Source organism: Pseudorca crassidens, chromosome 1 (assembly GCF_039906515.1).
Source record: "Pseudorca crassidens isolate mPseCra1 chromosome 1, mPseCra1.hap1, whole genome shotgun sequence".
Lineage (NCBI taxonomy): Eukaryota > Metazoa > Chordata > Mammalia > Artiodactyla > Delphinidae > Pseudorca > Pseudorca crassidens.
In genome coordinates this window covers 88447864-88467569 of record NC_090296.1, presented here as the reverse complement: position 1 = coordinate 88467569, position 19706 = coordinate 88447864, and the positions used below count along the sequence as shown (strand labels likewise).

At 41.7% G+C, this 19706-nt stretch overlaps 1 protein-coding gene across 3 annotated transcripts in view; it reads right to left on the bottom strand.

The window, feature by feature from the left end:
* Positions 1 to 19706, bottom strand: part of SLC28A2 (solute carrier family 28 member 2) — an 85974-nt gene that overhangs the window by 20980 nt on the left and 45288 nt on the right. For all 3 annotated transcript variants that reach the window (XM_067745668.1, XM_067745646.1, XM_067745657.1), the window contains 7 exons: positions 7263 to 7354; positions 5990 to 6173; positions 3544 to 3685; positions 2806 to 2919; positions 2380 to 2457; positions 1845 to 1925; positions 1323 to 1403 (listed from right to left, as the gene is read on the bottom strand). In XM_067745668.1, coding sequence (XP_067601769.1) covers positions 1323 to 1403; positions 1845 to 1925; positions 2380 to 2457; positions 2806 to 2919; positions 3544 to 3685; positions 5990 to 6173; positions 7263 to 7354 — 772 coding nt within the window. The remainder of the gene's footprint in view (positions 1 to 1322; positions 1404 to 1844; positions 1926 to 2379; positions 2458 to 2805; positions 2920 to 3543; positions 3686 to 5989; positions 6174 to 7262; positions 7355 to 19706) is intronic.

The window sequence follows — 19706 nt, the reverse complement described above, 5'->3', positions numbered from 1 at the left end:
CCTGCCCCAGCTCCGGGCACACATCCCTCCAGTGTGGGTGCTCTTCCAAAACTAAGCTCTGCTTTTAGGCTCTCCCAGTGTCTGGCTCACCCCCTCTGGCACCTAATCATATCCTGGCTAGCACTCTTCTCATGTGTTTTCATATCAGTTTGTCTCATCTACTTAAAATTTAGAATGCTATAGAAGACAAACAGTATATTTCTTTTTTACATTCTCAATGTCTAAAACTATATACTCAGGAATTCCCTGGTGGTCCAGTGGTTGGGACTCCGCACTTTCACTGCCAAGGTCCAGGTTTCGATCCTTGGTTGGGGAACTAGGATCCCACAAGCCACGTGGTGTGGCCCAAACAAACAAACAAACAGAAACTATATACTTAGTGAATGACTTTAGTATAGTGTACTTACTGCGTACATATTAATTGCTTAAAAGGTACTCATTAAATGAATTGCAAATAGATTACTGAAGCCCAATGTTGATGAAAGAATCAAAAGAAATAATGTTTGTGAAAATGGTATGAAATTATGAAGACCCAACTATGTAAAATATATCTAGCATTGACCTAAGAAATACTTATTATTTAATGAGTGACAACTATGTGCCTAGTGCTATATGATATGCTAGGGACATTCCTATGAATAAGGCAAAGTTCCTACTCTTAGGACTTTACAGTCTAGCAGAGGAAACTAAGCTGATTATGGAGAATTTCAGCAAAATGCAGCATGCTATGGTAGAAGTGTACAGAAGTTTTCTGAGAACATTTCAAATACCATTAATCAGCCTAGGGCCTTAGGAGAGAAAGACCTCAATACTAATTCCTTGTCAGTTTGACAAGCCATTGTCCCTAACACTGAGTTGATCAGTCAGTAGCATATATTGAACACCTACTCCATACAGACAAATGTATCAAACAAGTATTATGGGGACAAGCTTTGGTGTTAGCCCTGAGCAAGGCAAGCTATTGTCTCCTTAGAGATTCTGGAAAACAAAGGTTACAGGAAGAAACCAGAATATGGAGGAAACATCTTTCATAGCCCCTGAAGGGGGATGACTTGGACCAGGCCATTTCCCTAAATTCCTGTGTAAGAAGTTGGATCTGTGGTTAAGTATGTCCCCATTACATACACCCAAATAAGTATTATTAGGCATGAAAGGTGAAAGCAATGAGCTGAGTTCCAAGTTTTCTTTCATCAGAGTGACTGGCTGCCCATACAGTCTTCATCTATTTGACTTTTCAAAAGGAAAGCATACATGTCTCACACTGTTTTCTGCCATACTCTCTGTTCCCCAGAGAAAAGATCAGAAGGCCTCAGGGTGCTTACCATACCCACAAAGATGTTTCCTGCCACAGCCAGGGTCTCTGGGGCAGTGGTGCCCATGGTGATTTGCAAAAACCAGGCAATCTAAAGGGATGCAAAGTTCCAAACCATTAACATTAGCAGAAATCTTGGGGTGTATCCATCAAAACTCCTCCTCCATTATGTTGGTAAGGAAACTAAGGCCTAGAGAAGAAGAGGCACAAGGCCGAGACCACAAACCAAGTTACAAACAGAGCCTGGACCAGAACTCAGGACTCTTGGCTTCCAGAAAAAGTAGATTAAAACTCAGTATGAAATGGTAGTTCAGCCCATTTTTTCTCCCTGCTCTGCCCCTCAGCCTGCCTAGGGCCTGGTCCTGACCACCTGGTATCAGGCACGCTTGAAAGAGTTTGCTTTTCACATTCGTTCTAATGCTCTAGATCTGACATATGATCATTTTTTCCCCAAAGTAAGTGCCATCTTCATGCCTCTTGATAGATCACAAGACAAAGGCCCACCTCCTGACTGTGCAGGAGAATGACTCACCTTCTGAACTACCCACTGCACAAAGCCCAGGTAGTAAAGAATGGACATCACACATCCAAAGAAAAGGATGATCGGTAAGGCCTATAATGAGAATGATGGGGCAACCAGTGAGATACTACACTGAATGTGCAACTGTGTGCCGTAAGGAGACTGTGTTTCAGGTCTCTAAGTTAAGTTCTTAGCATCCCAAGCACAGCTGATACAGTAATAGATACTCTGGATATTTAAACACAAGCTAGTCTAGGAATAAATTTTAAATGTATTGCAAATCTATTATGCCGTCAATACTAAGCCACAAGGAGATGTTTTCTGAGCCTTCTTCTCCCACCCCTATTTCATTCCAATTTCAGTATGACAACGATCAAAGGGCAAGACATTAATGCTGCTTCCTATACGGATAAGATCAAATCCTCTTCTTAGGGTCAAATTGGTATATAGACTGGCTGATCTGTTGGACACACATCTTCGTCATCTCGCTTTATCCCCCTCACCCTCACTGCCACTGACCCTCATTCTTGCTCATGAAACATATGACCTGAAAAGCGAAGATATCCTTGACCAGCATATCCCCAAAAACAAAACTGGAGCCAGCCACAGTATAGTTGAGAAAAATCTGAAAGAAAAAAAAGAGAGACAGAACTAGAGTGAAGCCAGAAAGGACACAGGGAAGATAAGATCAGCCTCATGTATGATGAGGACCTAGTGCTGCTACTGAGGTTGGCCTCCCTTTGACAGCATGGGAAGCAGCCTAAGTCACTATGAGCTACTCATTGAATGACAGAGGACTCAGCAGTTCCATTCTCTTTATTTGTATGCATAGTTGTACCCCAGTATACTCTCTCCTTTCCCACCAGATCATCCACCACCATCACTAACAAGACACAGCCTGATCTCCTCATGCTTTCCCCCAGTCTCCTTTCTCTAGGGTTCTAAAAGAGCGCTCATATTCAATTTCTCATACCTGAATCTGGTTTCCCAGCCATTGAAATGCATTAAATCCAGGATCACTTCTGATGACCAAGATCCCAAAGACAAACTGAAGACCTAGGCCCCAAAGCACTGCCCTCCAGGACACCTGGGACCAATAAGAACGTTATTCTAATGTGAGCTCTAAACCCGACTTGTTCATTACCTGGCTGGGGTTTTAAACGTGGGTACGTGTACTCTGGAACCACCTTGGCATGTTAACAGTAAATCTGGGGTAAGATGGAACAGGGAGCAGGGGGAAATAGGGCAGTAGTATATAAAGAGCCACATACGTCTATGTGGTTTTCAAAACTATGCCTACAGGTTAGACCTCAGACACACGCACACATACATATAAAAGCATCATAAACCACTACTTTAATATTACTATGTGCAATGCAAGCTCATTCTCTATTGTATTCTATTTTCTTTCTCTCCTTCTTTATTTTTTGTTTTGTTTGTTTTTTCTTTAACACTGGCCTGGATCCACAAAATTGATATCAAGGCTCACTAACGGATCACAACCTACAGTTTGAAAATAAATGGTCTAGGGCCTGTGAGAACTTTAAACTTCACTTAGGGGCAATATTGTCAAAGGGGCCAATTCCAGAGGTTGTTAAGAACTTAGTTCTATGCCTTTGTAATCAATACTTGGCTTATGCACTTTGTAATTAGTAACACATGGTCCTTGGCTAGGTATTACTACGCCCACCCTGCAATACCCAAAACTCACTGCACTGTGGTGTTTGGAGCAGGCAAAGAGGATGAGGGTGAACATGCAGATTCCTGCGAAGGAGATCAGCTGCTCTGGCCTTTGGGCTGTGTCTAGAGCCAGCCACAGGATAAGGCCAACCAAGGAGACTCCCGCGAACACACTGGAGAGGGAATTTCAAGACCATGTCATCAAATCAGTGAGTGAATAAGAAATCATTAACTTTACCTCTAAAAAATAGAAATTCACCACAAGGATAAATGAAACAACCCAATAGATCAGACACAGAGACATATCTTTAGAATCATTCATCTGGTGGTTTCCCAGTTAACACCTCTCCCCTCCCCTCAACTCTTTTACTCACAGAATGAAGCTGAAAGAGTCCAATCTGAGGACATAAATCTCATGACCTCCTTTTCTTCAAGTTATCATATCAGTAAGATGTGATATAAAGACTTATTCTTTAAGAATGTTCTAATGCATAACCAAAATATTTAAAAAAGAAGGAGGAAAAGTCCTCCCATGGATCTCCACCCACTTTCCAACCACTCCAAGGGCAAGAGTAAAGGCTAAGCCACAAATCAACTACTTAATGCCCTGTGGTCCCTTTATGTACCAAACATGCTTGATCAATACATAAACTAGAGGGAGACGCAAGCGGGAAGAGATATGGGAACATATGTATATATATAACTGATTCATTTTGTTGTGAAGCTGAAACTAACATACCATTGTAAAGCAATTATACTCCAATAAAGATGTTAAAATGAAAAAAAAAATACATAAACTAGTCTCCTCATGTCTGAGTGTTGGAGTCATTTCAGTTCAAGGGAAAAGAATTAGAAGGTGAATCACATATGAAAAGAAAAGAAAACAAAAAGAACACATTGTCCGTTGAGATGCCATAGGAACAACGATGACGACGACAGAAGGGATTACAGGTCAGGGTTGAATTTTGGAGCTGTTCTCACTGTGAACTCAAAGTGAATTAAATCTGTCTTCCATGGATAACTAATAAGAACGTGCTGTATAAAAAATTTTTTAATAAAATTAAAAAAATAAAGTAACATAATAAATAAATAAATAAATCTGGCTTCCAGAATCCATCCTGTTAATGAAGAAAGTCCTTTCGCTCTATCGCTCCAGTGTCAAATAAATCAATGATCCAAAATTTAGACTGTAGTCTGGTGTGTTTCTCCAAATGATCACTGTTGCAAACATCTGAACAGCTATCTTCTGTGCATCCATTGGACAAAAGTCATAAAAGTGGAACATATAGAGAGTCTGAAAGTTATCCTCTCAGCCCAGGCGTGTGATCAAAGGACATATGCATGCCACAGTTAGTTAGATGAGGTGCGGCTGCTGTAGCATCCAGCTCAGTATACACTGAACAGTGAGTTTGCTCCTTAAACTCTAGGGAATTATAAGACACCAGTGGGTGCAGGAAGTCTGGAGGACTAGAGGGAAAAAAAGCACAAAAAGTATCCAGGAACTAAGGGAGAAACACATGACCACCAAATCAATTTGATAGTTTAATGCTGCTATAAGCCTCTTTGCCTTGATTTCTTCATTGAAGAGGAGTATGGTTTTTCTCATTTCTGATACCAGCCCTGACAATAAACAGACTGAAACTCTTCTCTGAAATGGAACCCCTCCTGCCCCCTAGCAATATTGAGACATGTGGCTATAAGAAACTGGACTAAGTTCAGGGTTCAGAGGCCCGTTGCTATTTGCTCACTGAGCCTTGGTTTTTTTTTAACATCTTTATTGGAGTATAATTTCTTTACAATGGTGTGTTAGTTTCTGCTTTATAACAAAGTGAATCAGCTATACATATACATATATCCCCATATCTCTACCCTCTTGCGTCTCCCTCCCGCCCGCCCTCCCTATCCCACCCCTCTAGGTGGTCACAGAGCACTGAGCTGATCTCCCTGTGCTATGCGGCTGCTTCCCACTAGCTATCTATTTTACGTTTGGTAGCGTATATACATCCATGCCATTCTCTCACTTTGTCCCAGCTTACCCTTCCCCCTCCCCATGTCCTCAAGTCCATTCTCTAGTAGGTCTGCATCTTTATTCCCATCTTGCCCCTAGGTTTTTTGTTTGTTTTTGTTTTTTTTAGATTCCGGCTCTATTTACAATAGCCAGGACATGGAAGTAACCTAAGTGTCCATCAACAGATGAATGGATAAAGAAGATGTGGCACATATATACAATGGAATATTACCCAGCCATAAAAAGAAATGAAATTGAGTTATTTGTAGTGAGGTGGATGGACCTAGAGTCTGTCATACAGAGTAAAGTAAGTCAGAAAGAGAAAAACAAATACCGTATGAGCCTTGGTTTTGTAAAGTATAGGGGAGGGTCTGAGAGACAGCCCAGGAACCGTCAAAGGAGGAAAAGGGTAATGGATTGGGGTTTAAGACAAGTTGTGGGATGAGGGATATTGAGATTCTTAACTTACCATTTCATCCAAAGCTTCAGGCAGGAGTTTTCAAGGGGCTTCAGACATCTCGTTAATTTTTCACCAAAGAACCTTTTCAGAAAGCGGTGAACCAGGACTAAAAGCACCAAACAGGTGAGGACGAACAAGGCCAGTGCCCTATGGAAATTCAAGATGCAAGCTGCCAGGAAGTAGGCAGCATAAGCTAAAAAGAGAAAGTACAGAGTAAGGACCAGCAAGGCAGAGCCCCTTAGGACCAAATGAAGATTTAGTCATGAATGTCTGGGACTTAAGGCAGGTAAAACCCTCCAGTGACCTTACCACCCAGCCCTGTCAGACTGAGATGCAATTCTCAAGGCCAGGATAGATGGCTAACTGTTTTCTTGGGGTATCCCAAGGAGGAACCAACTTAGTTTGAATGTTGCATATTTTCACTTGACCCTGACAAAATCTCATTCCCTTGATATTCTCTTTCAATCCCTGGAAGTGGATTTGATCAGCACCCACCTTTATACTCTTAAAAAGTCATCTTTTCTCAAAACTTTACAATCCCAGTCATTTTAACCTTTCCTCTTCAGCAGAGCCATTCTTCTAGTAAACAAGGCTAGTACTAGGGGGTACAGCCATATGGTTCTCATTCCATGGCCCCTTGACTCACCCCAAAATATAATTTTTGTTCTCACTACCCCAGCTGCCTCTAATATTCACATCAAAGTCCCATACGTCACTGACGGTATATTTTAAATAAAGGTTTGCTATCTATTTTTTTTTTTTTTTTTGGTCATGCCCCGCGGCTTGTAGGATCTTAGTTCCCCAGTCAGGGATCGAATCCGGGCCCCAACATTGAAAGCACTGAGTCCTAACCACTGGACTGCCAGGGAATTCCCAAGAGGTTTGCTATCTTTTAAAAATATTTTATATCATTGATCTTACCAGTAAACCAGCAAATAAGTAACATACTACAGGCTTCTTTCACAGACTTCAAGAACCATGCCCCTCATCTAATCAAGATACTAAAAAAGAGACAAGCCCAGATTCTCTGACATATTTAAGTCTATCAAATAGTACATTTTGAAAAATAGCTTATTCTCAGAAGTGCAACTTATTTACTTATTCCTAGAAGTGCAATTCTATAAATTACAGCTCACCTACAAGTAATTACGATCTATACATCATATAGCCCTTTAGATCAACTTGTGAATAAATTTGCTTTCCATCTAGTAATAGTCTTGACACAAGGTCACATTTCTAAAACAACTGTGTCTCTCACTTCCGTGGATCCTCAATACCTTACCCAAACACAACAGGCTCAGCAGGACCTTCTTGAACAAGGCAGCATGTGTCTTACAGAAACTTCTTGCCCTGGTGAAAGGCTGTAGGTTCCTCCTGATGAGAATCCAAAAGTTAAGAACCAAAAATTATTCCATCCCATTTATATCAATTCCCAGAACTTAGATTGCCTGGCCTGAGGAAGAGTTTTCTCTTAATGAAATTCATCCTGGGGAAGTTAGGTAGTGTTGTAGCGATGCCAAAAAGGCCAGGTCAACCTTGTCAATGGGCAGCAGGTCAGAACACTCCTACCCAACCTGGACTAGCAATATCCTCAGTAATTTCCTACCATAGAAGGGAACACTGGTCACATCAGGGAGAGACTACTGGGACCTACTCCTTCCTGTTCTCTAGGGACGAGGGATTGCTCAGCTTCCAGATTCAGAAAAGGGCCTATTCTTCTGAGAGAAAATAAAAATCACATAAACCCATAACCCTGAACAGTCAATCAGATATGAATTGACAGACTGGATGGAAAACACTACCACCCTCAAGAATCCCTGGGTGAGAGGGCCTGAAAGAAGGTGCCCAGCAAGTAGAACTTTTCAAGTTTAATTTATCAAACATTTATATAGTGCTTTCTATGTGCTGAACTCTTTCTAAGAAGTTTAAAAGTACTAACTCATTGACTCCTAATAAGAACTCTTGAGGTGGCTACTATTATCATTCCCATTTTACAGATGTGGAAACTGGAAAACAGAGAAGTACCTTTCCCAAGGTCATGGAAGTTGTAAGGAGCATAGATAGAATGTAAACTCAGGCAGTCTGGCTTCAGAATCTGAGCTCTTAACCATCTTCCTTTGCTGCATCTTACCCAGGTCCCAGGCTCGCCTGTCTCTGCCACTTTTAAATGTCCTCAGCACACTGAAGTCATATGAACAAAAAGCTCTAATTTCCAAACTCTTAGAAGCTCCAAAGAAGGTGAGCCCAGCAAGAAGCCCATCATGCTGAGGCAGGACAGCTTAGCCAGGGCTGAGACCAACCACTAGCTCCAAATGCCCTGGGGACTTAGCTCACAGATTTCCATGGCTCTTTCTCCATTGCTACCTCTCCCATCTAACACACTCCCTCCTCTTCTTTATACAAAGCCTTCCTTTTCACTCCTCTCTCCTTCTCCTTATTTCTTCTTTCTTCAGGGAGTCCAACCCTTTGTGTTAGTTGAGTAGAGTGTGTATTATTAGATATAGGTGATCTGAGAAAGGAGAAAACATTCTTTATCACCACCTGACTTATCAGTTCAAGAGGACGCTTTAGGATCTCAAGAACTCTGCTAACTTTCCATGCTTAATAGAGAAAGTAGTGAGTAAAAACCATTGCTGAGAGGTGTCAGTGTACCTGAAGGATGTCAATATCTTTGGAATATCATTTGCAAAGTATATCAAGGAACTAATGTAATTTCAATCCTAGACTTCCCATGTGTGCCAGATATCTTTGGTTTGCTCCTCCAGATCCACTCTCCATCTTGCTCTGTGCCCTGGGATTCTAACCCATGTGGACTGCATCAGTGGGATTACATAACCCTCTGGATTATCTAGTTGGGTTCTACCAAGAGGATCCAAAAGGAGATCAGAGTGGATGAAAAGACTGAGGTCAGCATAGTGAAGTCTTCTCTATCTGACTCTCCTTCTGGGTTCTCTTATATCTTGTCCCTTGCCTAGCAATAGTAACTGTTCATTGCTTCTAGCCTCAGGTTCTTGCACTATTGTTTCTTGTGATTCCGCTACATCTTGCACACACCCCTGTAATGGTCTCTCTGTAAATAAACCCCCTCTGTAAATAAACCCTTCTCTAATTATCCTAATTTAAGTATTCCGTCTGTTCCTGTTAGGACCCAAACTGATCTATTAGGTGAAGCTGATTTAAAATCATACCTAATCAAATGCCAGTTCAGCAAAGCCATTGCAAAATGAGCGAGGACACTCACTAGTCCAGGACAAATATAAACCACACACCTAGAAAAGATTTCTGCCATTACCTCAGGACCACATTCAACCGTTCCCTGGGAACTAAAGATCAGTGGGTTCTACCAGAAGTCAGTGAAGAGCACTCATTTCTGCAAAACCCATGAACAACCTGATCCTAGCATATCAATTTACAACTGGACCTCTGCTTTAAAAAATGAAAATTAAAAAAAATCATACAGGACATTCCAAGGAAAAGAGAATATATGTTCTCAGACCCTTTTAAACCAACTGAGAAGCAGTGCATAGAGGTATGGGCACGGGTGTTCATGGTCCTGGCATCCTGCTTGGCCTAGGATCTTGCTAATACAACCAAGCTCTTTACATAATGGCTCAGTTTGAGAGTTAGTAACTGTGCTATACTCAGAAGCTTAATTGAGAAAAAAAAAAATCTGTCTGGTAGATGGTGACACTTGATATCTTGTCCATAACTTGCTGTGATGTCTGTACCCACTCATAAATTCTCTAGGTATGTATGTGGAAGGCTTTCCAGATATGGACTAATAATAACTCTCTCACTTACATGCTTACTGCCTGCAGCCTCAAGTGACAGCATGGGAAAGAGTAGGGTAAGGATGGTAGGTTGTGCTAGCTGAACACAGCATTAGTGGTCACTATAGGTCAGGCCTAGCAGCACGGGTGTTCATGCATTTTCTCAGTGACCCTTTCCACAAGTTGTGGAAACTCCCCCAACTAAGGGAGACAAAGCTATGGAAATTCCCAGGGTCTGGGGTACTATCTTTTAGCAGTTAGAATGGAAGGCGTAGGTAGCTTTCAAAAAATCCATCTCCTGTGACTGTTGACAGTGGGGCCCTGGGTGAATCCTTGCTCACCCTGGCTTGAAGTCAGAACTAGAAGAAAGAAAATGAGTCAACCCAAATGATGGTCTGAGTAAAGGGCAAGGGCCTCCAGGTAGAAGTGACCAGAATCTTTTCAAGGTGTCCAAAGTTTTCATTTGATGATAGCATAAGAAGAACTGGTCCGTGGGTATTGTACTGGGTACCACTTTGCCAGATTCAAATGTGTGTATAAAACTGGTTTAAAACTGGATGGGCAAGGGTTGCTGGATAGTGTGGTAGAGGAGCTCAAGAACAGGTACAAAAAGTGTCCAAGGGAGAATGGTGATTGAGAAGCAAAAAGCTTATTAATAAATCAAAGTGGAAAGCCAAAAAGGAGTTGGAAAACCTGGGAAGGCAAGAGAAAAGTCTATCAGATGGAGGCCAGCAAACCTACATTGGAGTCAGAGGCTCTGTGCACCGGGGGATGACCAGTTCTGAGAACCATCAGCCCAGGTAGAGTGAGAAGGGAACCTAAACCAGAACACAGCCGGGTGCTTAACTGCTGAGTTGTGATGGATGTGTTGCCTTGGAAAAGAACCCTCTCTCCACACAGGACCCAAATCTCCGCTTGATGTGCAATAAAAAGTCAGATCTTCTTCACACTAAAAGTAGAGATTCAAAGATCCACAAAAACAAGAGGGACCTAGTTAGTGGGTTTTCCAACCGGCCCTTCTACCCAGCCTCAACTTCTTCCTTCCAGAACTCTTATCCCGGGCTTCCCTGGTGGTGCAGTGGTTGAGAGTCCACCTGCCGATGCAGGGGACACGGGTTCGTGCCCCGGTCCGGGAAGATCCCAAGGGAAGATCCCACATGCCGCGGAACGGCTGGGCCCGTGAGCCATGGCCGCTGAGCCTGGGCGTCCGGAGCCTGTGCTCCACAACGGGAGAGGCCACAACAGTGAGAGGCCCACGTACCGGAAAAAAAAAAAAGGAGAGGGCTTCCCTGGTGGCGCAGTGGTTAAAAATCTGCCTGCCAATAAAGGGGACACTGGTTCGAGTCCTGGTCCAGGAAGATCCCACATGCCGCGGAGCAACTAAGCCGGTGTGCCACAACTACTGAAGCCCGCATGCCTAGATCCCATGCTCCGCAGCAAGAGAAGTCACCACAATGAGAAGCCCGCGCACCGCAACGAAGAGTAGCCCCCGCTCGCCATAACTAGAGAAATCCTGTGCGCAGCAACGAAGACCCAATGCAGCCATAAATAAATAAATTTTAAAAAAATAATATTTTTTTTAAAAAAAGGAGGATAGGTCAACAACATTCAGTGATGTGTAAGATCAGGTAGCATAGCAAATGAGAAGATGGCCGTGAACAGGTGACTGGTTCTGTTTGAAAGAGCCATTTACAGGAGAGTGACTGGATGAAAATGGAATTGCAGGGGATTGAGGGAGTGTGAGTATATATGGACTACTTTTTCAAAAAATTGCCTCTAAAGGAAAGAAAAACCAGATACTATTTAGTAAGCACTTTTTACCAGGTACTGCAAGACCTCTTCAATCATCTTCCCCTAAAACCACAAGGTTAATATTATATTCACAGGCAAGGAAAGTGAGCCTGCTGGCAAAGTTAGGATTTAAACCCCAGATCTTTCCATTACTCCATGGGGCTTCTAATTAGACATGAAAGACTGGAATTCCAGAGGGAACATTCCAGAATTCCAAAGTTATAATTACGAAGAGAGCAGAGGAGAAGGAGCAGGTGAATGTCAAAGAAGCTTTCACAAAGAAGAGGACAGATGAACTGATCCTAAAGGTAAAGGGGAAGGCGCTTGTCAGGGGGATGTGTTTCAGGGAGTTAGAAGAGAGCCCTGGGCTACCTCTAGAGGAGGAAAAGCATACTTGAGTGAGCCAAGCATTTTGAAAGAACAGTATGGGGCTTCCCTGGTGGCACAGTGGCTGAGACTCTGCCTGCTAATGCAGGGGACACGGGTTCGAGCCCTGGTCTGGGAGGATCCCACATGCCGCAGAGCAACTGGGCCCGTGAGCCACAACTGCTGAGCCTGCGCGTCTGGAGCCTGTGCTCCGCAACAAGAGAGGCCGCCATAGTGAGAGGCCCGCGTACCGCGATGAAGAGTGGCCCCCACTTGCCACAACTAGAGAAAGCCCTCACACAGAAACGAAGACCCAACACAGCAAAAAAATAAATTAATTAATAAACTCCTACCCCCCAACATCTTCTTTAAAAAAAAAAAGAAAGGAAGAACAGTATGATTTACTGTCGCTGAGAAGCAGGGAGCATGTGGATGGATGGTGGGAAGAAAGCATGCAAAGAAGACAGAAGCCAGGTCATTTAGACTATATATCATGCTTAGGAATTTCAGTTTTATCTTGTAGAAAGCAGAGACCCATTGAAGAATTTAAGCAAGGTAATAACATAAGTATATATGTATTTTTTAGAAAGATCACTCTGGAGGCGGGTGGTGAGGGATGGGCTAGGGGCCAGTATGGAAGTAACTGAAGGTGCAGGGGAGGACTGATAGGAGGTGAATGCATAGGTGTTTGTTTGTTTGTTTTTTTAATTTTCAATTTAATCACAGTATGACACTAATTCCTTAATATCAGTTATCTAGTCAGAGTTCAGAGTTCCCTGATTTTCTCATAAGTGTCCTTTGTTAGTTTTGTTCTTACAGTTTGGGTTTTGAATCTGGATCTTTTTAAGGTCCATATGTTGCAGTTGGACGAAGCTTCTTTCAAGTGTCTTTCCATCTGAATGTCCTGCCATCTTTTATTTGTTGAGTAAAGTAGGTTGTTTATTCTGTAGGTTTCCCCCAGGCTGCATTTTGATGATTGCATCCCTGCGGTACAATTGAACCTGTTACTCCTTACCCCTGTATTTCCTATAAATTGTAGGTAGAGTTAGAGACCTGATCAGATTCCATTTTTAGCGGGGGAGGCGGGTGTGCAGGACTGTGTCAGAGACGTTGTGTGCTTTTATCAGAAGGCACAGGCTGTCTCTATTTTTGAGATGTTAGCATTGATGACTGTTGCCAGGATCTTTTTTTTTTTTTTTTTTTTTTTTTTTTTTTTGCGGTACACGGGCCTCTCACTGCTGTGGCCTCTCCCGTTGCGGAGCACAGGCTCCGGACATGCAGGCTCAGTGGCCATGGCTCACGGGCCCAGCCGCTCCACAGCATGCGGGATCTTCCCGGACCGGGGCACGAACCCATGTCCCCTGCATCAGCAGGCGGACTCTCAACCACTGCGCCACCAGGGAAGCCCTGCCAGGATCTCTTAATTCATTAGGAAATTCATGTTTTTATTATAAACATTTTATTCAGAATTATATGAACCTTGCTGGATTTTCCTCAAGAAATTGTTTTCCAGAATGATCTCCATTAGGCCACTTTAATTCATTAATCAGTTTTTCATTAAGGCACTGAATTATTTTAAATTATTTTCCATTTCCACTTTAGAAGATTTAAAAAATCTCTTCTTTTAAAACTTTGTAACAAAGGCATAGGTGTTTGAGAAAGAGGATCCACATCAAGGGGAGGGAAACTGGGATGACAAATGAGGTTCCTTCCGTGAGTGACTCAGTCAGGGTGATAACATAAACCAAAATAGAAAAGACAGGAGGAGGAACAGACCTGAGGAGGAAATGTGAGTTTATTTATCTTTGTGTGCCTAGAGCCCAGGCTGACTAGGGCCTGACTGAGTAGAAAAGTATCAAACCTATGCTGACAGAAATTTGGTTTTAATGTTTAATTTGAAGTGTATATGAAACACCTAGATGAAGGTGTTTGGTAAGTGGTTAGATATATAGGTCAGAAGCTTAGAACAAAGATTCAGGCTTCAGATGTGGCTTTAGGAATCAAGACATTAAGTGTAGGAGTGAGAACAGAAGACAAATGACAGGCTCTGGAGAACAACAGACAAGAAAGAACATCCAGAGAGGTAGAAGAATGAGGAGGGGATAGTGCCCTTAAAATCAATAAGTGAGTTTCCAGAAAGAAAGGGTCAGAAGTCATGCTGCAGATGCCCAGTGAAAGTGTGTGTACATTGGACTTGGTATGTACGTTTTCATTGCTCACTTGAGTAAAAGATTTTCAGCAGAGCAGTGATGGTGAAAACTAGATTGTACTGGGCTGAAAATTGAATGGGGAGGTGAGAAAAATGGAAATAGCAAGGAAATCCCACGTTTCCAAGAAACTTGGCCATGAAGGAAAAGGATATCACAAGTTTGAGATAAGGTTGATTTTTGAGGAAAGAAACTTGAGTATATTTAAAGATTGAGGGAAGGAATAATTGAAGAGGTAGGGGAAAGAGGCCCTGTTGAAGGGGATGGAGAAGGGTGGCATTAAGAAGATGGATAAAGAGGTTGGCTTCAAACTCAGGGAGAGTAGGCCTTCTGATAAGGAGGGGAAAAGATAAGGATTCATGCAGGTGCAGGTATATTTAAGTTGGAACATATGGGAAGATAACTTAATGTTTAAACAAAAATAATAATATTGTAGTACGGGGTTTATAGCATATGTGAAAGTAAAATATATAAACATAAACAAGAGTAATATAAAGGCTGGAAGAGGACATACAGAAGTATACTATTATAAGTTTCTTATACTATATGCCAAGGGGTATAATATCACTTGAAGGTAGACTTGATAAGTTGAAAATATACACTACAGGGGACCTGCCTGGTGCTCCAGTGGTTAAGACTCCATGTTTCCACTGCATGGGGCACCAGTTCCATCCCTGGTGAGGGAACTAAGATCCCACATACCACATAGGAAAGAAAGAAAGAAGGAAGGAAGGAAGGAAAGAGAGAGAGAGAGAGAGAAAGAAAGAAAATATATACTAAAAACTCTAAACCAACCACTAATATAGCAAAACAAAGAGTTTACCTAATAAGCCAATAAAGGAGGTAAAATGGAATCATTTAAAAATATTCAGGGAGTTCCCTGGTGGTCCAGTGGTTAGGACTCCATGCTTTTACTGCCAAGAGCCCGGGTTCAGTTCCTTGTTGGGGAACTGAGATCCTGCAAGCTGTGCGGCACAGCCAAAAAAAATTTTTTTTCAATTAATCTGAAAGAAGGCATAAAAAGAGGAAAGGGTATTAAAGAGGAAAGGCATTTAAAAAAAAAGGAAGACACCTGTGTTTATGGATCAGAAAAATTAATATTGTTAAAGTGTCCATACAACCCAAAGCCATCTATAGATTCAATACAATCCCCAGCAAAACTCCAATGGCATTCTTCACAGAAATAGAAAAAACAATCCGAAAATTTGTATGACATCACAAAAGACCTCAAATAGCTGAAGCAATCCTGAAGAAAAAGAACAAATCCAGAGATATCAAATGTCCTGATTTCAAACTATACTACAAAGCTATAGTAATAAAGACAGTATGGTACAGGCATAAAAAGACACATAGACCAATGGAATAGAATAGACAGCCCAGACTTAAAGTCCCACATATACAGTCAGGTAATATTTGACAAGGGAGCCAAGAACACCCAGTGGGGAAAAGATAGTCTCTTTAAACAAATGGTGTTGGGAAAACTGGATAAACACATAAAGAACAATGAAACTGGACCCCTATTTTATACCAATCACAAAAATTAACTCAAAATGAATAAAAAACTTAAACATAAGACCTGATACCATAAAACTCCTAGAATAAAACACAGGGAGGAAGCTCCTTGACATTGGTCTTGGCAATACTCTTATGGCTAGGAAACTGAAAGAAGAAACAACAAAAGCAAAAGTCAACAAGTGAGACTATAACAAACCTAAAAGCGGGACTTCCCTGGTGGCGCAGTGGTTAAGAATCTGCCTGCCAATGCAGGGGACACAGGTTCCAGCCCTGGTCTGGGAAGATCCCACATGCCACAGAGCAACTAAGCCTGTGTGCCACAACTACTGAGCCTGCGCTCTAGAGCCCGTGAGCCACAACTACTGAGCCCACGTGCCACAACTACTGAAGCCTGTGCACCTAGAGCCTGTGCTCCGCAACAAGAGAAGCCACTGCAGTGAGAAGCCCGCGTACCCCAACGAAGAGTAGCTCCCACTCACCACAACTAGAGAAAGCCCGTGTGCAGCAACAGAGACACAATGCAGCCAAAAATAAAATAAATAATTAATTAATTATTTAAAAAACTTAAAAGCTTCTGTACAACAAAAGAAACAATTAATGAAATAAAAGGCAACCTATGTAATGGTAGAAAATTTTTGCAAACCATATACTGGATAAGGGGTTAATATCCAAAATATATAAAGAACTCATACAACTTAATAACAACAATGACAACAAAAGATACAATTTAAAAATGGACAGAGGGGGCTTCCCTGGTGGCACAGTGGTTGAGAGTCCGCCTGCCAATGCAGGGGACACGGGTTTGTGCTCCGGTCCGGGAAGATCCCACATGCTGCGGAGCGGCTGGGCCCGTGAGCCATGGCCGCTGAGCCTGCACGTCTGGAGCCTGTGCTCTGCAATGGGAGAGGCCACAACAGTGAGAGGCCCATGTACCACAAAATAAATAAATAAAATAAAATAAAATAAAATAAAATAAAATAAAATAAAATAAAATAAAATAAAAATGGACAGAGGAACTGAAAAGACATTTTTTCCAAAGAAGATATCCAAATGGCTAATGAGTACATGAAAAGATGCTCAACATCACTAATCATTAGGGAAACCAAAACCACAATGAGATATCAACTCACATCTGTTTGAATGGCTATCATCAAGAGACAAGAGATAACAAGTGTAGGCCAGGATGTGGTGAAAAGGAAACACTTATATACTGTTGGTGGGAATATAAATTGGTTCAACCACTATAGAAAACAATATGGTGTTTCCTCAAAAAATTAAAAATAGATCTACCATATGACCCAGCATTTCCACTTCTGGTATATGCCAAAAGGAAAAGAAAACAGGGTATCAAAGAGATATATGCACTCCCATGTTTACTGCAGCATTATTCACAATAGCCAAGATATGGAAACAATCTAAGTGCCCATCAATGGATGAATATGTAAAGAAGATGTGGTATATATATATATGCAATGGAATATTATTCAGCCATGAGAAAAAAGGACATCCTGCTATTTTTGACAACATGGATGGACCTTGAGAATATCATGCTAAATGAGGTAACTCAGAGAAAGAAAGACAAGTACTGTATGATCTCACTTATATGTGGAATCTATAAAAAAGCCAAACTCGGGAATTCCCTGGTGGTCCAGTGGTTAGGATTCGGCACTTTCACTGCCGGGGCTCTGGTTCAATCCCTGGTTGGGGAACTAAGATCCTGCAAGCCTTGTGGCATGGCCAAAAAAATAATAATAATAAAATAAATTAAAAATAAAAAAGCCAAACATTAAAAAACAGAAAGTAAATGGTTGTTACCAAGGAATGGGGTGGTGAGGGGATAGGACAGATGGCGTTAAGGGTACAAACTTTCAACAAGTAGTAAATAAGCCCTAGAGAACTGACACACAGTATAGTGAATATAGATAACAGTATTGTATTATAATCATCAAACTTGCTAAGAGACTAGAACTTGATTCCAACTACTAAAAAGAAATGATCATTATGTAACATGATAAAGGTGCTAGCTATTGCTACAGTGGCAATCATATTACAAATATATCAAATTAACATGTTGTACACCTTATCTTTGCACAATGTTATATGTCAAACATATTTCAATTTTTAAAATTACATTTAGTTGCAATCCAGAGATGAGAGGAAGGATCTGGGTAAACAGCTGAGCTAAATTCTCATTGACTGTGAATTGGGCCTTTACTTTTTATTTTGTCTAGTTTTGTTTTGTGGAGCCAAGAATGACAAACGAAATTATAAATGCTTCCCAAATCCTAAATTTTATCATTAAGAAAACTTTCATAAAATCAGTGGCATGGGGTGACTTTAATTGATGAGAGGAATGTAACATTGGGTAACTAGTGAAAAGACAACCTGTAATATTGGGTAACTAGTGAAAAGACAATCTATTCTTAGTGGATGACTGGGAAAATTAACAGTGGAAGAAATAAATTTGATATGTTGAGAAAAGAAAAGAGCAGTGGAGCCAAATAAAAACAAATAAATAGCTGGGACGTCCCTGGCAGTCCAGTAGTTAAGACTCCATGCTTCCACTGCAGGGGGCATGGGTTCAATCCCTGGTCAGGGAACTAAGATCTACATGCCACATGGTGCAGCAAAACAAAACGAAGCAAACACACACACACACACACACACACAAACACACACACACACATAAATAGCAAGATGGTAGATTTAAATCATTAAATGTAAATGGCCTAAAAATGCCAATTAAAAAGCAGAGACTGGCAGGTTAGCTTTAAAAAGCAAGAGGGAGGGGCTTCCCTGGTGGCACAGTGGTTGAGAGTCCGCCTGCTGATGCAGGGGACGCGGGTTCATACCCCGGTCCGGGAAGATCCCACATGCTGCGGAGCGGCTAGGCTCGTGAGCCATGGCTGCTGAGCCTGCATGTCCGGAGCCTGTGCTCCACAAGGGGAGAGGCCACAACAGCGAAAGGCCCACGTACCACAAAAAAAAAAAAGAGCAAGAGGGAGACTGCTCTTTTTCTGAGAGAATGGAAAAAAAAAGAGGACAAAGACAAAGAAAATTATAAGTAATGAATGGGGGTCTTAGTAACAAAAATACTTAGTCTTCTTAGAAAGGAATGATATTGGATTATACACAGTGGAGATTGTATAGCTATTATATAGCAGTGGAGATGGGGATGGGTAAGAAAAAATGGGTTGAGAATTTGAAAAGAATAGAAGTTTTAAAACAACTACTAAAGGTAAATAAGCAGGTGAGTCCACATGTAACAAAGTGAAGTGCCAAACCACTGAAGATGGCTCAGGCAGTCCAGTTTGGTGCCAAAGTTCCACTTAATTGTTTTAAGTTCTAATGACTTTACTGGGCTCCATGTGAAGACTAGGCCTATCTGAACAGAATTTATAGCTGAAATTCAGCAAGATTTAAAGCAATATTAATTTGGTACATGATCATTATCCTTTTTTTCCTGGTAATTGACTTGAATGAAAAACCATACATGTAAAAGAAAATTTTAATGATCCAACTCTTCATTTCTGGAATCAAGAACCAGAAGAGCTAGTATTTAGAAGACAAGCTAGGAAAAAGTACATGACTCTTTTCCTCTAGGGCAGAAGAGCCCTTCTCAGGTCTACTGGCCCTTCCATCAGCCAGACCTAAACTTAGGACAGGATGCTTCCCTGCTAAGCCAGCCCCAGGACCCTAGCATCACTGTGGGGGTGGTGGTGGGGGGCATAAGGGCATATGGCTGAGGGTCTGTGGGACTGAGGGGTAGAGGGATGCTCTTATGAAGCCTAGTTTCCTTTGCTTTCAGCAGGTATACCTTCTGTTTTACAGAAAGTCAGCCTCTTTTGACCTAGATCCTTTAGCACATCTCTGACCCAATAGCTTCTGAGCCTCCTTTCTAAAATCTTAGGGAAAACTGGCCTTCCCACTTACCAAAGCAAATCCTCCAACTCTTGATCTCAATTCCACCTCCTCGCAACTCCTAAGGGCTTATCTGACAATTATTTATCTCACTATCTCCATCCTCTTCTATTGTCCATTCCTTTTCTTTCTTTGACCCTTCTGGCTCCTTCTTTC